The following is a 16,659-nucleotide window of genomic DNA, read 5'->3' on the forward strand; positions in this document are numbered from 1 at the left end:
TGACGACAGATTGAGGAATCATTGAACAAGAGAAAGGCTCAGTGCAACACTGACCTAGAATCAATCACGCTCTAAGCCCGACCATGACACATGAGCACTTGGGTTGAGTTATCATTTTCAAGTTCTTCTTTCCTCCCTTTCTGATTTTGTCTCTTTTCTTTCGATTTTTTTGATCATGCACTTTCGATATCTGTTTCTCTTGTTTTCTTCAAGACGGATAAGAGAACATGTTACTGATGGAACAGCACAGCCGGTATGCGGTCCAATTGGTGGACAGTTCCCTGAGGTCGATAAAGGGCTAGGGTTCTAAACTACCACTGCCCCTGTCCTCCAAAGCAGGGTTTATGTGGAGCAAACCCTGAAGGCCTCCATTGGCGTCGACGGACGACGACGGACTCGCCAGAATCTTGGAAGACCCCGTCGTGGCGATGTCATCACAAGCTATGTATGCTGGGTAAAGCAGCACGGTATCTAGTACTCTACCTTCGTGCAACAGATTTACAATTGAGGACCTCACGTTGAAATCCTGCTGGGCTGCTTGCTCTATTGAGTCAAGCTCACACAAAAGCTAGAGGCAAACAGGTTCAGCGGCGCTCACCGACAATGGGACTTCACGACACCTTCGACTTCGACGAGGCCGCCTACCGCGCGAAATGCGCAGAGCGGCCCACGATAAAGCTGCAGGAAGAGGAGATCAGGAAACTCCGGCAGCACTTCGCAGCCAGCGCGTCAATGGGCATCGGCCTGAGCCACGCCGTCACGACAGCCGGCCTCACGCTGGGCGTGTCCGCGTTCGCGCTGCGGCGGTACTACGTCGCCAAGGAGAAGCTGGCCATCATCCGCGAGGAGCTCACCAGGCGCGGCGTGCCGCTCCACGACATGAGCAAGCGCGACGCGTTCATCCCGCTCGGCACGGCGGCGGTTGGCCTGGGGGTTGGCGCCGGCATAAGTCATCTCGTCGCCGGCGCGATTGCCCCGCCTGATGTCCCCGTGCCGGGTCCTCACGGGGGCAGCCTGGCCATGCATTATATCCAGGGAGATCCAGAGGCGGCGGCCCATGGGTTCGCTCAGGGTCTCACGGACCAGGCGAACGCGGTTGGCCAGGCTGCGCACGGGGCGTTGCTGGGCCATGGAGCCGAGCAGGTCATCAACGAGACCGCCACTGAGGGTGTCAGTGGGCATGCTGTTGGTTATGCGGTTGGCATTATGGCTGCGAAGAAGATGGAGGAAATGCTTGCTGAGTGTATTGGCGAGACTGTTTTCGCATATGCCATGGAAAAGCTGCTGGACCCGGAGATCAAGATCGAGCTGAAACTCAAGGGCAAGTGTACTAGGTTGCAAGGACCGCTGGGTCAGTTTTGTCGAGGCTGTGGAGAGTCCATCAGACACGGAAAATTTGCGCGTGAGTCACCATCTTGAAACCCTTTCCTTTTGAAAGGTGCTAACTGCAAGGTAGATTGTTGTCAAGAGGCAGACGACTTTGACCTTTGTTTGAAGTGCCGCGAGGGAGGCACCTCGTGCGAATGCTCCGACAAAGAAATGCAGACGATGCAAAAATCCGTTGCTGGCGACGTATTGGCGTCTGAGAAGGGAGACGCGAGGAGACGGCTTGCAAATGTGGCAGAGCTGCGATGCGCTCCCTGTCAAAGACTGATCACCCAGGGTCGATACTATTGTGAGTCAATCCATCTTTAAGCGGCAATATGTGCTCACAAGTTTGGTGCAGATTGTCCCGAGTGCAGTGATGATACGGATTTCGATATGTGTCAAGACTGCTATCGCGAGGGGAAAACATGTCACTCCCCTGACGACCACAGGCTCTACGTGTACCTAAGAGCCAACGTTGACAGGCCACACCCGGACTTCGCTACAGATGGCATTTCTTGCAAAGGCTGTGAGACCAAGATAAAGCAAGGGCCATTCTACTGTAAGCAACATCACCGGATATGAACTGACTGGGAAGCTCGACAGGACTAATCAAGTTCTCTAGTCTGCGAAAAGTGCGGCGATGACGCCGGCATCTGCGACCGCTGTTATGAGATGGATAAGACCTGTAAAAACACAGAACATGTTTTGACACGATATGTTGTCTATAAGGGCGAAAAGAGCATTTCCAAGCAGTTTACAGAAAAGGACTGCTGTCAGTTCTGCAAGGAGCAACTAGGAGGTGGCGTTTTCTACTGTGAGTCCGACGTATTATCGGCATTATCCCGTTCTTTGAACCTAATCCGGGCATTTCACAGGCTGCTCAAAGTGCAACAAAGGATGTTACGACGTCTGCAGTAAATGCTACATACGAGGAGCGGGTTGCCAAGACCGGACACACAGCTTGCTCAGATGCACACCTGCTGGGCCTGCGAAGCAGCCCAAGGAGTACCTGAAGGAGCTCTTCAGTGAGAACAGCAAGGAACAGGTCAGAGGATACTTGAACGAGACGAGGAGCAGGATAAAACTACACAAATAACCGTTGGTAGACATGAGCAGACGGATATGTCGACCGAGGGCGTGTTTCCCGAATTTGAGCCTCACTTCATACCCTTTGCCTTTGATGGCTGTGCACAAGATTAGATCGTTCAGCATATTCGCCTGGTATTCTGTTGCTTCCAGGTTTAAATCTATGACATAACAATCCCAGCTCCTTCGTCTCACACTTGAGCACTGACGTAGATGCATGTATACTTCCAAACCACGTGACCATTCAGCTCACGTCTCCCCCAGCCTGCACTGCCTCAGCCAGCGGGGCTGGTCTCCACTTTACTACGACTTAAATGTTGTAACCTCCCTGCTTCTAAACAACATATCACTCCATCGCAAGCCCCTGGCCACCACTGTGAAAATGCCTCTGCCTGACGTGTTGATGCAGCGGGTTGATGAGTACGTCGACTCGCTGGCGCCGCAGATCCAGCCCCGCATCGCGTCTGAGATCGACATCTTCCAGAAGAAGACCATCGACAGTCTGGAGGACCAGGTCGTCGATGCCTTCCGCTCGCTGTTCGATAAAGACAAGGGCCACTCTGAGGGCGGCTCAAGGCGTCTAGATGACTCACCCCCAGATGCCTACGGCGGCCAGTCACTGCCCTTCGCAGACGAGATTGCCAAGCTGACGCGGAGCTTCTCCCAAATCACCGATGAGGCTGGCGACGACCTGCGTGACATTTTCGACCTGACCGAGGGCCGAGGAGGAGGCCCGGGACAGACTCAGTCTCGCGGCGTGGGCCACGCCGATTCATTCTCCGGAGGCGCGAAGGGCTTCCTCTCCGCCGCTATGAACGCCGTCCAGGACCACCTGGACGACAGTGGACCAGGGGGAGGCAAGAAGTTCGAGCTTGATGGACTTTTAGGTGTACTGAGCGACACGGTCAAGGATGCTGCACGAAACCCAGAGGAGAAAGCGCGTGCCATCAGCCCCGAGATCAAGGAGAAGGTTGGCGCGAAGCTGAAGGAGCAGCATGCACCCATCGCTGAGCAGTTCACTCGCATCGCGCTGGACCACATCAAACGCTGGCTAAGAGGGAACACCAGCACTCGTGATCTTGGTGATGGTGTCAAGGGAGAGTTTGAGGATCAGGTCAAGGACATCGTCAAGGGCATCGGAGGCCTCTTCGGCAACAAGAAGCACTCTGACGAAGGAGCATCGCGAGGCATCGGTGATCGGGATGGCGAAGGCGGAGAAAGCAGCGGCGGCTTCTCCAAGGTCATCAGCGACAAGCTGAGCACAGGCCTGGCAAAGGTCCACCGCGAGGTGCGCCTCGAGTTCCGCAGCGTGTTGGGCGCGATCGAGAAGCAGCTGTTCGAGCTTCTGCCCGACGAGTTCCAGCGGCCCCTGGAGAAGATCCTGGGCGGCAACCCCTTCGACCCGCAGCTCGACCGCGACGCCGACCCCGGGGCGGACCGCGGCTTCGGCGACGACATCAAGGTCAAGCTCGTCAACAAGATCCGCGGGCTGGTGCGCAAGGTTCAGGAGACGCTGCGCGAGAGCATCCTGGGCCTCGTCAACGGTGGGCACCGCAAATTCGAGCGCGAGAGCTGGGTCTTCGTGCAGAACATGGTGGAGCAGAAGGTGCAGAAGTATCTGCCCAAGGTTAAGATCACCGTGCCGGATGATATTGGAAACGAGGGTGTCAGCGTGGGTGCAGTTGCTGCTGGTTCTCAGCCGGGTGGCGGACATCAGTCCAGTGGTGGCGGAAATCAGCCTCCGCCGTCGACGCACGGAAACTACCCGCCTCCACCTCCTGCTCCCTCGCATGACCAGTATGGTGGTCACCAGGCCCCTCCTTCTCACCAGCCGTACAACCCATCGCATCATCAGCCATCGCAGGAGTACCGTCCTGATCAGCATCAGGCGCCAGAGTACAACCCCCCACAGTACCAGCCTCATCAGGAGTACAGGCTGGACCAATACCAACCGCACCAGCAACAAGGCTATGGTGGTCACAGCCAGGGCTATGGACAGAGCCAGAGCTATGGACAAAATCAAGGATACGGAGACGGTTCCAACTATGGTCATCAACAAGGCCACGGAAATCCTCCGTACTAGAGGATAGAGAAACAAGGAGCCCAACGAGTTGGATCGTTGTAGCTTGGTAAAGATTCATAGTGAACTGATGTCTGCTCTGACCAATTTTCTTGACTCCATGTGGATACGGCCATGACACAAATCTACAGCCTCTGAGCCTTAACTCGTCTTTTCAAGGCCGACAGGGCAAGCGTCCCGCAACTCATCCTATGTGCCGCAATATGTTCAGAATTTGTCGGACGATGCTCCCACAACGCTCAGACAAATACAACGGCCAACTGACAATGCGGGATATTGGGGCCCAGTCCTCACAGGAACTCATTCAGCCCGATGAAGTCCCATGCTCAGGTCGAATGAGTAAATCGTTTCACGACCAACAGCTCCTCAGTCGTATCTGGCCTCATCCCGACCCTCGTCGTAGCTTTCTTCCAGGCTCTCACCGTAGTCCTCAACACTATCCCCAAATCGCTCGACCTTGCCAACGCCCTCACCGATGCCCTCGGCGATGTTCTCCGGGGCGTCCTCGACGGCGTCTACGGTCTCATCCCAGCCGTGCTCTATATTCTCACCTGCCCGATCCCACCCTTCCTCAACATTCTCCTCCGTCCTGTCCCATCCCTCCTCAATGTTCTCTCCGGCCCTGTCGAAGCCCTCCTCAACGTTCTCCTCCGCCCTGTCCCATCCCTCCTCTACCCTGTCAGGAACAGCCTCGACCTCACCGACAGCCTCGCCGGTCCAACGGGCTGCGTCCTCGGGAAACTCTTCGACATGCTCAACTCCGTCGTCAAACCTGCGCTCCATGCGGTCCTCCTCGCGGTTCCAGCTCTCAGCTAAGGGTTACTGTGTCAGTCTTGCGGCCTGGCACGGCTGGCCATCTCTAAAGAGGTCTGTTAAAGTACCAAGACTCACCAGCTTCCTCAAGAACGGGCCTCTCCCAGCTGCGCTCGCCCGTCTCCTCGTTGAAGTAGATCCAGCGGCCGGCTTCGCTGTCCCAGCGCGCGACCCAAGGAGGGCGCACATACGGCGGGTCGGATGGCGAGCCGTTGCCTCCGTCGACCGAGTTCCCGACTACCTCGGAGATGACGTCGCCGAAGAACCCCATGATTGCTATATATGAGATTCTTACGCGGGTGTATGCCCTTGTGGGTGTTGAGCTTCCTTGCAATGGTATGACTGTGGTGTGGAAGGAGTGATAGAAGTGGACGTGAGAGGGTTTTGGGCAGCTAGTGGCAACAGGATGAGCCACTTGTCTACTTGACTGGCGCAACGTGTCACAAAACAGACCCATAGTGGCTTCTCCTGATGCATGTAATTATCCCATAAGCGCGCGGCAACCGCGCTCCGTGGAACCCAGCGAGCCGTCATATCCGAACCGAAAACCCAGTTGCAGCATGGCCAGGTCAAGGATCTGCACATGGGTTGGAAATGTTCTTTGACTCCCCCTTGGGTATAATTAGGCAGAATAACGCTCAAGTCTGCAATTCGACTTGTTGGATCTGGACCTTGGCTCTGTGAGTGGTCAGGCAGCATTGGGAAAAGATAGACCATAGTCGCCAGCTAGCTGCGCCCATTCCAGTGGCACGTACAAAGACAGTCCGATATACTTTTGAGGAATACTTCATAGCTATGTAACTGCCAATGAGGCCAGGTCGAGATGGCCTAAATAATTCAGCTCTGTGCACACCTGATGTAGAGACACTTGCCTCATGAAATTCAGACTAAAGTGCACCAATCAGCGTCAAATCGATACGTAGATGATATCATGCTCATATCCTCCTTCAGACTCAGAGACTTACGGATAATGTTCTCAACATCAATTTCCTCATTACGCGCTCATACTCTTCTTGGAGGCTTTCTAATGACAATTGTTATGGCAACGGAAGAAACCTCACTGGCGGATCGTTCCGGAGAGGCTCATTCACGTCCGAAACGCTTGCAGTTGGCGCTGATGTATCTGGTCTTGGGGTACCTCCGTCACCCAGCACTGCATGTAGCAGAGTACCTACTTAACTCAGCAACACTTGATATGAAAGTCTAGGAAAGATAGAACATAAGCTAGGGGCTGGCTTCAGTTCCTCCACGGCCGCCTTCCAAACCTAGCGTGACGTTGGTGTTTACTAGCTCCAGATATATTATGTGATTGCCTGCGAAGATCGTTAGCTAGCTCCAAATAGATTGAGGAATCAAAAGCGCTTCTAATAGCCGCCTTCGTCCCAGGAATCATTACCATTGGCGTCCTTCACTTATAGATCAGAATTGCAAAGCAGACTTGCCCTGAACGATCTAACACAAACCCATTATCTGCACTTGATTCTAGCTCTCTTTTCTACACGTTGCATTATGTTGTGTCATCTACACAGAAGATTCAGTGCATATCTATTTTGAAATAGTATCGCACATTGAATTTGGCAACCTGTTCAAGTGGAGATCTTGGCCAAAATGGATCCTCAAGAACCACATCATTCTCGACCCCGAGTCCGCATTCTCGGTCGAAGATTCCGCCTGGGGCCTGGTGAGGAGGCCATGGGTGTGATGATCCAGGAAAACGAGGTCGTCCGAATTCCCACCACCTGTTGGGAAACCGATCTTCCGCTGCAGACAGCGACAATTTTTGGCTTCCACATACCACCGATCATCCCCGCGCTATGGCACAGCCTGACGACGAGGCAGCCCGGCGGGTGCCTCATGCGCCCAATTCGCCGTGCAAAAGCTGTTTTCAACAACTTCCGCGATTTATGGAACGATTTTTGTCTCTGGTCAAGCCAGCGCCAGTTCCACGAGCTAGACCCACAACCGACCACTTTTTCTGAACAAGATCACAATCATTGGAGGGGTCTCAAGGCGGCACAGTACCAAATCGGATATCAGGACCCTTCCGCAGATCCGAAGTGGAGGATGAAGCAAATCGTCGAGGTCAAGGACTATGATGACATAAATCGTGTGTTTCACGTCGCCTCTTCTAACTTGACTTGGTATGTCGGCGCCTACCACTCTTTTCGAAATTCCTGGGCTGACCACTACGTAGGACATGGAGAAATCGACACTTCGGTTCGACTGATTGGAAGTTTCACGTACCGCGTCCGCCAAACGGAAGTTCCAGGCGGCGGACGGTTAAGGAGCCTCCATGGTAACTCAGATTCAACTGTCGACACAAATGCAGACTCACAGTTGGATCACTAGGCCAAAGCGAGAGCGGGACAGCATGCATATCAGCCGTGTATGCACTTAGGAAACATTTCTCAGTTCAGGTGCCGAACGTTTGAACCTGAGGTTGCACGACTTCGGCTTCAGAATACGGTGCCAACATTGCGTTGTTTTCCAAATAGGTATATGCATTTGTATCCAGCATTTTGCTTTCGTGAGGTTGGGATGTATACTTGGGCAGGAGGGGAGTGGCAAGGGCAAGAAAGAGGCCACCAAAAAAAAAGAGAAGAAAAGAAAAACACAAAGAAACTCATGTCGCTACCTTGTGTACCAACACAATGAGTCCGGCTCTGTTTATGTGCGTAACGTTCACAGAACCACCAACGCCAGATTTGCTTCAACAAAAACCCATAATCCTTCCAGCTCAATTACGCCTCGAGAGCTTGCATCCCGCTCTAGTTCTCAATGCCTCATCGGTTTCATCTCCTCCAGGTCCTGCATATTGGTGAATATCCTGCCGCCTTTCAGGCTCCCCTCGATGGCCGGACCAGCGTAAGCACGCATCTCAGCCTCATACACCTCGAGTGCACGCCGCGTAGTCCCATGCTCGGCCAGCGATGCGCCCAGCACCGCTGCATCAGTCAACGCGGTGGCTGCTCCCATGCCGCCCGTCGGCGGCTGGCCATGTGCAGCGTCGCCGATGAGAGTCACCATAGGGCTCGATACTGACGATACCGTTTCGTCCCCAGAGCCTTCGGCACCGTCAACAGCAGTGGGCTTGCGCCAGTCACGTAGTGGAATCGGAATGATGGAACTGCGGAGGGACTGGGTCTGCGAGCGGTCTTGGTGCCTCACAAGGGCGCGCAGAGGCGGAGCCCAGGACTTGGTCAGGTCCTCGGCCAAGTCGGCGGCTGCATTGGAATCCATGGCTCTCCATTCCTTGCCTTGCGCCTCGGGCTCGTCGCTGCGCAGAGACAGCGCCCAGTAGATGTAATCGAGCGGGATGGAAGCCCCGAGGTCCGGGGCACTGGCCTCGACCTTTGCGCGGCCGCCGAACCGCATTGGGTCGAACATGAAGAACATGGGTGAGTTCCGGGGGGCGGGGTCTGCCACGAACGCTATGCTGTCTAGGAGCGTGGCCGCGCGTGGGTCGTCTTCACCTGTCGCGCCCAGAGCCTCGTAAAAGGCGGGAGTGAGCGGCGTCTTGCCGAGGACCATTCGCATCCCGCAGTCGAGAAGCTGAACATCAGGTACGAGCTGTGCGCGAACTCGCGAGAAGCCGCCGTCGGCGCCGACCAGGAGGGAGCCTCGCACTGTCGAATTATCCGAGAACCGCACCAGGACGCCGGACCCGTCTTCGTCACCATTGGTCGTGCCGGTTTCATCCCCGACGGTGGTGAAGGTTTCATACCCGACAATCTCCTTGCCGAACGTGGTGTAGTCTTCCAGACCTCTGAAGAGGGCCTGCCTCATCAGCGTCCGGTCGACTTTCAGCGGCTCTTCTTGCTTATCACGGCTTCTAAAATTCATGTCGAACCCGCCCAACAGGGTGCCTGAGAGCGCGTCGAGCCGCCTAGGGGGTGGGCTCTGGATATCACCACATGTTGCGCGCAGGAGGTCGAAATGCTCGGGGCTGAGAACGTCGCGGCATGATTTCACACCACGTCCACTAACGACGAAGCGGTAGCCTTGAACGCGATGTGTCATTGACTTGTCGCGCTCATACAGCCGGAATGGCAGCGGCGGCGTGGCCTTTAGTAGTGCGTGGGCAAGAAGCAGCGCGGACGGACCTGTTCCGGATATGATGATTGGAAGAGTCGTACTGCTTGAAACAGCCATGATAGCGGTGAGTCGCTGGAGTTGAAAACGCAGAGCAGTACTGAGCAATTGCAGAATGCCGAGATCAAATGGCACTCTCACAAGACAATGAGTGATGGCGATAAATATCTGAAGCTGTCGTGAATAGCCAAGACAATCCGTCCTTATGTACAAACGTGACAGCAGGGAGCGATCTATCCGCAAAGAGTCAATGACGCCAAGAAATGATGTTGTGGCTTGCCTAGACATGCAAAGCTGTAAGATTGATGCTATTCACGTCGGTGTAACTCGGAATTTTGGACTCTTTGGCTACCCGAGACACTACCGTGGGGGTTGCTTCAATCAGCTTGGTTTGGAGCCATGGTCATTTAGTCGTTTCAGCATATAGGTCGGTGTTCTCGGTATGTCGCTCCGCAGCGAGATGATGATGACCCGCCCGTCAGAAGGATTCCAGGCTCCGGTGTTCTCGTCGTGCAGGTGTTCAAACAAGTCACCATTGCCAGTCGGTGGTAGACTAGGTGCCATGACTGGGTTTGTTCTAGCCTACTTTTCAAGTTGGCTAGTGTGAAGGATCTAGTCCTAGCGATTTCTCTTTCTCCAACGGTGAGATCCGCCACGGACTCTATTCTAGGCCGTAACGGCTGTGCTGATACATCTCTTCAATGTGTTCACAATGTCTTTCTCCGAGAAGGCTTCGGCAACAACCATGTGTATCCTATCCAGACAAGATAGTACACACGCAAAAGAGAGGCAATCATTGGTGCAGTCGTCCTGCGTTAGTTGCGTCTTGAGCAACGTCATCTACAGTACACAGTTGCAGGTAGCTTTCCTGGGGTTGGGGCAACATTTTTGGGCTTTCAGAGATTGAGATCAATTGAGCACTCAAGTTTCACTTGCCCAGAGTCAAGAGAGGAGAACACGGGCTTCCTGGATCAATATAATAACCATCGCCGTGTGAGATCTATTTGTTATGTTTTCGCTGTTCCAAATCAAGAAAACTTGCCAACATCAAATTTCGTGTTCATTAGTCTGCCGCGGCTCTAACTTCATCCAACTCCCCTTCCCTTCCTCGTGCATCCCATTATGGTATTCAATGTCAGGTTTCGAATGCTTCGTGCCACTCAAATCCAGATATCTTTCAAGTTTTCGTACAGAAAACTGCAGGCGCTCACGGGCCAAGGCTTGAAGCCCTGTGGCAGCGCTGATCGGATGTCAAATTAAGGCTATGTGGGTCTATAGCCGCTGTTCATACCAAGATTGTGACAAAGAACCTTGGCAGATCCGATAGAGCTTGGCATATCGATCAGATATCTTGGCAGTTTGACCACGTCGCATTAGTTCTTCTTGCCTCTCCACCCGATCAGAAGGCGTGGATTGACGGACCCCGCCACAAGTCTGTAAGACTTCTATCCTTTTTGAGTTCAGTGTCAACTTTAATGGGCAGGAATATTTAACGAAACCCAATTCACAATATTCCAAGAAGATTACAGTGTCTCCGTGTTTTGAAATATATCAGATACATGAACTTGGTCCAAGTTCACTTCTTGATGGTGTCCGCCCACGTGCAACGGCACGTTCATCATGCATGTGTCTTTCGAGAAAAAAAAAATGAGATCTGTCGAGGCTTTAGGTGACTGTGCTGCAAAGAATGTTGACACCTAGACATCGAATTGTAACTGTCGCGGTGTTGGCGATTGTCGCGCTGACGGTTACCCTTGAGGTGACAGCTGGAAGCGTCACAGTAGAAGTGGCGGCTGGCAGTGTCAAGGTGGACGTAGCAGCAGGGAGTGTCAACGTAGCTGATCTCGTGACAGCCGGAAGTGTCAACGTCGATGTTGCCGTAATGGCCGGTAGGGTCTGTGTCACTGTGCTTGCAGGCAGAGTCAAAGTCGACACGGATCCAGACAGGGTGACAAGGGTGACTCTTGTAAGGGCGGACGGTGTTTCAGTGGTAGTTGTCGTGACCTGCGCAGCGGAGAGGGTCTGTGTAACTGTGGTCCCGGGGCCAGTGACCGTTGTGGTGGCTGCAGGTAGCTGAGGGCCTGGCACTGTAACTGTTGCTGCCTCGCATGTCTGGGCGCCTCCCGGTGTTGTGGGCACTGGGCTGATGTTGACCCCAGCCGAGCTGGTACCAACTGCAGCCAGTGACGTCGGCTCCACTGCGGCAACACATGCCAGGTCGTTGAACAAATAAGGACTAGACGGGTTCGTGATGAGGTTGTCGACGACAGGGACGGTGTACAAAAGGCAGTATCCTACGCCATATGCGAATGAGGCACAGCCTTGTGCTCTTCTGCAGAGACTCGAACAGCCGCTTGAGGTCACATCGGTGGGGTTTTGGCTGACATAGAAGGCGACTGGGTTGTTTTTGTCATAAGTTACCCATTGTTTCCGCAGAGCGCGTCTCTCGGCTGCACGGGCGAAACCGCGTCTCTTCGATTTACAGTGGGCTTTGCAGGAAGGCACGGTAAGAGACATGCCAGAGCAATAATCGGTCTCATTGTTGCCAGTGGGGTTGATGTGACACAGGCAAGTGACCTTTCCGGGTTTCGATGGGTGAAGTGCAACCTTTAGAACGAGCGCCCATGACCAGACCTGATGGGAAATGGGACAGGCAGTATATGTAGGATCGAGGACTAACAAATACCACGAAAATCTACACAGCCACCCTCATCGGTCTCCATGTGACTTCGTGTCATACCGCATGGCCTACCTGGTTAATACTGGCTATTGACGCTCTCTACATTCGCGCAACCCGGGAATTCGATTGCCGGAACAGACTGCTCGAGATCTTCCTCTTCATGAAGCTCTCCTTTGTTCTTGAATCGATCCCATCATCCGTATACTCCGACGCAGTTTCATCATCCATGCCAAAATGCTCGGTCAACCTGGCCTCATAGGTAACTTCGCATTGGAACAAGACGGGTTGTAGGTAGTGCCAGCTTTGCTTGTTGACTCGTGCTAGGTTGTAAACCCATTTCGGCCGCGGGAGTGCTTGCGCAATTAGGTATAAGATATCCACAGATAGGGCCGGTACTCGATTTAGGCTACACGGTAAAATTATAACTCTTGAGTTATACCGAACTAGAATGGAGTTCTGGATAATGGGTATAGTACACTGCTGCGTTGTCATAATTGCTGCACTTGATGTTGGAGGAGCAAAAGAATCTTAGCTGTTGTGATCCGAGGAAGTTGCCTCCGAGTCTCTCACAAGGTCCACAAATGGCCCAGACCCAAGTCAAAGGAAAGGCAGGGCATCTCTGAACGGAGTTCGGAATGAATACAAGCTGTTCCAACATCTTCCGAATTCCCGTGCCGGTCCAATAATGAGGACGGCACAGCGCCATTTACAGATTTAGGTTCCCAGGATTACGCCGATGTGCGATCCAGTCAGACCTTTGAACAAGAATACGTTTGCCGTGTCTTTTACATTGACTTCAGCATGGCTCACATGTTGTTCCAGGTCGAGTAGCTTGCTGTACTGCTTTTCTCCGTGCTTGCCTACCTATCTAGATTGCTACTGCTCGAGAAGAGCTCTCACTCTTTTTTCTACACTTTCCTCAAACTCTGTCACACCTTGCTCTAGCAGCGTCATCTTTCCAGCACTTAGCTTGTAGACCACCCTTGTCCTTGGCGTCTCTCCCTCATCCTCCTCGAGGTCTTCCTCATTTTCGGGATCATCCACCATCCCCTCCACCACGCCGCGCAGGAACCACCTGTCGTGGCTCACGAGGACCAATGCCCCCTCCCAGTCCCTTAACACCTCTCGCATGGCTGTGACAGTCTCGTAATCCAGATGCGTGGTGACCTCGTCGAGTATGAGGCAGTGTGGACGACTCCACAGGATCCGAGCCAGTTCGCACCGGACGAGCTGTCCTCCAGAGAGCTTCGTCACCGGGGTGTCGGAGGCCACGCGGCCCTGCAGGCCCAAGCCGCTAAGGAGGCCGCGAAGCTGGCCCTCATCCAGCGCGCCGTCGACTTCTCTCGTGAGCAGCGATAAGTCTGTCAGTGTTGGGTCCCCTTGGCCCATTGCATGCAAATTGTCGATGGCATGTTGCGAGTAGTACCCTAGTTTGAGGCGGGGATGGGTCGTTACCGTTCCAGAGGAGGGCCTGGACTCTCCGACAAGGAGTTTGATCAGCGTCGACTTGCCGGCGCCGTTTAGACCGAGAATGCCAACTCTGTCGCCCATATGGGCGGATAGATTAATGCCCTGTAGTACGAAGCTTTCCTGTCTCTGGCCCTCGACCCTGGTAGGATACCTGAAGAATGCTTTTTCGACCGATATCAAGGTCCCTGGGAACCGGAGATCTGGCGGCTCGGGCAGAACCAAGTTTACACGTCGCTCATCCGGTGGGACGTCGATATCAGCCCTTCTTGTAGCGTGAAAACCAACAAGGTCTCGACTCAGCTTGAAGCGGCCTCCCTTGGCGCTCACCTCGAGACCCCAGCGTTCATCAAGCTTCTTTTGTCGAGGCTTGGCTTGACGTAGCCTGTTCTGGTCATCGTTGGCCTTGCCTGCCTTGACACTGTTGGAAATGCGCCTTTTGCTTATCCTGGGCCTCGCTCATCTTGGTCAGCCAGAGCTTTCGTTCCAGCTGCGAGGACTCGTATGTCGGAAGGTCGCCAACGAAGTAGGTTAACTTCTTGTCCTTCAGAATAAGAAGGTTGCCACAGACAGTGATGAAGTCTCGGTCGTGGCAGACGAGGATTAGAGTAGGCGCCTGATCGCTTTCATCCAAAGCCTCGAGGTATCGCTGTAGCCAAATGATGCCTAATAGGTCGAGAAAGTTGGTTGGCTCATCCAGAATGAGAATACCTGTCTCTTGAAGCAAGGCGACAGACAAGGCGGTGCGCATCTTCCAGCCGCCGGACAAGCTTGCGACTGTTTTGGCCATGTGTGTCTCCGAAAAACCAAGACCAGTGAGAATCCTTTTGGCCTTGGACTCGGTCTCTGCAACATTTGTAGGTTCGATTTGCAGCTGAAGATCTGCGAGAAGCTTGATTGCCTCCTGTGTCTCTTTTTGAAACATGTCGGCGGAAATCTCATATCCTGGTTGTTGGGTGCTGGCGCGGTTCAGTGGCGAAACCTGGGCAGGTCGGGAAATGACTTACAGAGTACTTGACTGCTCAACTTCTTTTTCAAATGCGATCAGTACCTTTCTGGCCGCCATACCTCTTGCACCGCTTCTCAGCTCGCATTTTTGTCCAGCTGGAAAAGGCGCTTCAAATTTCTTTGGTGACGGATGGTCCGGATCTCCCGCACAGGGCCCAGGGGATCGGCACCATCGATACTTGTAGACAAAGCTATGGCTTGTTAGGTTCTCCGACAATGCAACGCCGGTAACTGTATAATCTGGAGGCGTACCGTTTATCTCTTGCTCAACATCAGACCGTCCAGTGGCCTTCTCAATCACATGCTGCAGCACACTGAGGTCATGATGGTCATTCTCTTCCGATTTCAACACCGCCTCACTCAGAGTTTCGTCAGTGCCTCCAGGACTGGCGTCAGTCTGCTGCATTATGACAATGCGAGACTCCTCTGGGATGCCGGGAATGAGTTCTTCGGCGATGGCCTTCAACAACGTCGACTTCCCTAAGCCGTTCTTGCCCACAAGAGCACACCGCTGGCCAGCTTTAAGCCGCAGCTTCGCGTCGGCTAAAATCTCAGTGCCCTCGGTGCGGGCCTTGAGCTTTCCCTTTGCCCCGGCTTTGCCGCCCGAAGTGACTGTGATATCCAGCCCATCAATGTCCAACTGAACTATCCTATCAGTTGGGAGAAGAGCACCGACGGCGTGCCAGACATTACCTCACGATAACTTGGCGTTTGGATATCAAACCGCGTTTGCTTGCTGGTGCAAAGTATGGTCGCGACTGACTCTGAGGCTATCGAAGTCATGGTTTGTGGAAACGTCACAAGAAGCAGCACCAAGTGAAGTAACGCAACGAAACAAAGGGGCAATATCGACACTTGAGTTAGAGCAAGGCCAACAGTAGTGTTGTGAAATCCGTCTGATTCTATTATTGCTACTATGTCTTCCATTCAACCTCACGTACATGTTGATATTTCTACTCGTCTCAAAAACGTGAAGTGTCCCCTGAGGACTGGTAAACCTCGACAAATTTCTCGGCGACTGCTTTCGGCCATGACTGATCATCGGGCGGGTTTCAGGATACCCACCCTTGTCTCCTTCGGTGTGAGTCAACGGGAATGTGGGGGTGGAAAGGACTTCCGAATCCGAATCCGACGACCAATCATCCCTACTTCCACACGCTCATGCATAGCAATGGACGACGACGACGCCGTCATCAACAAACAATGCACCGCTGGACCGGGTTGAGCGGCGACGGTCCTAAGGCCAAGACCCGGTCGCGCCCTGTATCAGTGGGACCGCCTGTATTTAGGTACCCTTGGAGAGGCTTTTCAGGTCTTCTGCTGGGATGGGTTCTCAAGACCACTCGCTGTGACATACATAAATCCCACTCACAGTGAAAAACCTCGGAGTCTCACAAACCAATCTTCGCCTAGTTGGTAGGCGAGTTAAGTCTATCAATCTGAAATGTAACCTTGAGTGGAAGCGACGTAAGCATGCTCGCAATAAAGTCTTTAAGATCTACAAACGATAAGAGGTTTCCATCCAGGGAAGGGTGCATGCATAGTAGATAGAGGAGTGGCAAAGACTTGACCGAAACATCTTAGGAGAGCGGAGTTTATTGGGTCTGCTCAGCGTTAGAGAAGACTTCAGATCTGGAACTAAGCCTCTTCCATGATGGGTCCGCTATTCCGAATAGTCGAAATGTGCAGTTGTTCTACAAGTTGGCCGTGTCACCATGTCATTTCATAGAAACTAGTCATACGTACATGTCATCCTTCCCTGACTCTTTTGATGGCGCAACCTCGAAGATACTGAGTAAGTAAGCCATTATTGTTGGCCGAGCAAGTTGGGTGGGGTTCCAGAGACTGCTCCGAAGGCCACTCGTACGGTCATTCTCTTGATATCAATCAAGTCGCCTAAGGCTGGCTCTCAAAAGCGATGGTCAGATCTAAGAAGTTTTCATATGTTGTCTGTAAACTTATGAGCCTAGCTTTCCCAACACCACTTGCATGAAATCCTCCATATCAACCAGAAACTCCTGCGGCCGCTCCATCGCTGCAAAATGCCCACCCTGTCCGAATGGTC

At 53.3% G+C, this 16,659-nt stretch overlaps 5 protein-coding genes across 5 annotated transcripts; 2 read left to right on the forward strand and 3 right to left on the reverse strand.

Moving 5' to 3' along the window:
* Nucleotides 1-603: 603 nt before the first annotated feature.
* INS49_007358 (uncharacterized protein) lies at nucleotides 604-4,537 on the forward strand (the record flags this gene model as incomplete). The annotated part of the gene is made up of 7 exons (XM_043168123.1): nucleotides 604-1,334; nucleotides 1,650-1,675; nucleotides 1,727-1,927; nucleotides 1,991-2,182; nucleotides 2,284-2,306; nucleotides 2,363-2,413; nucleotides 2,864-4,537. The coding sequence occupies 7 exons, from the start codon at nucleotides 604-606 to the stop codon at nucleotides 4,535-4,537; spliced, it is 2,898 nt and encodes a 965-aa protein (XP_043029267.1).
* Nucleotides 4,538-4,900: 363 nt separating this feature from the next.
* Nucleotides 4,901-5,618, reverse strand: INS49_007359 (uncharacterized protein; the record flags this gene model as incomplete). The annotated part of the gene is made up of 2 exons (XM_043168124.1): nucleotides 4,901-5,346; nucleotides 5,426-5,618. 2 exons carry the CDS (start codon nucleotides 5,616-5,618, stop codon nucleotides 4,901-4,903), a joined length of 639 nt encoding a protein of 212 aa, XP_043029268.1.
* A 1,337-nt stretch (nucleotides 5,619-6,955) lies between these two features.
* INS49_007360 (uncharacterized protein) lies at nucleotides 6,956-7,696 on the forward strand (the record flags this gene model as incomplete). Its single annotated transcript, XM_043168125.1, has 1 exon — nucleotides 6,956-7,696. One exon carries the CDS (start codon nucleotides 6,956-6,958, stop codon nucleotides 7,694-7,696), a length of 741 nt encoding a protein of 246 aa, XP_043029269.1.
* Nucleotides 7,697-8,122: 426 nt separating this feature from the next.
* On the reverse strand, nucleotides 8,123-9,499 carry INS49_007361 (uncharacterized protein; the record flags this gene model as incomplete). The annotated part of the gene is made up of 1 exon (XM_043168126.1): nucleotides 8,123-9,499. One exon carries the CDS (start codon nucleotides 9,497-9,499, stop codon nucleotides 8,123-8,125), a length of 1,377 nt encoding a protein of 458 aa, XP_043029270.1.
* A 1,605-nt stretch (nucleotides 9,500-11,104) lies between these two features.
* On the reverse strand, nucleotides 11,105-15,377 carry INS49_007362 (uncharacterized protein; the record flags this gene model as incomplete). The annotated part of the gene is made up of 6 exons (XM_043168127.1): nucleotides 11,105-11,835; nucleotides 13,055-13,971; nucleotides 14,009-14,545; nucleotides 14,594-14,615; nucleotides 14,847-15,234; nucleotides 15,288-15,377. 6 exons carry the CDS (start codon nucleotides 15,375-15,377, stop codon nucleotides 11,105-11,107), a joined length of 2,685 nt encoding a protein of 894 aa, XP_043029271.1.
* Nucleotides 15,378-16,659: the final 1,282 nt, after the last annotated feature.

This window comes from Diaporthe citri (assembly GCF_014595645.1).
Source record: "Diaporthe citri strain NFHF-8-4 chromosome Unknown scaffold_2, whole genome shotgun sequence".
Taxonomy (NCBI): domain Eukaryota; kingdom Fungi; phylum Ascomycota; class Sordariomycetes; order Diaporthales; family Diaporthaceae; genus Diaporthe; species Diaporthe citri.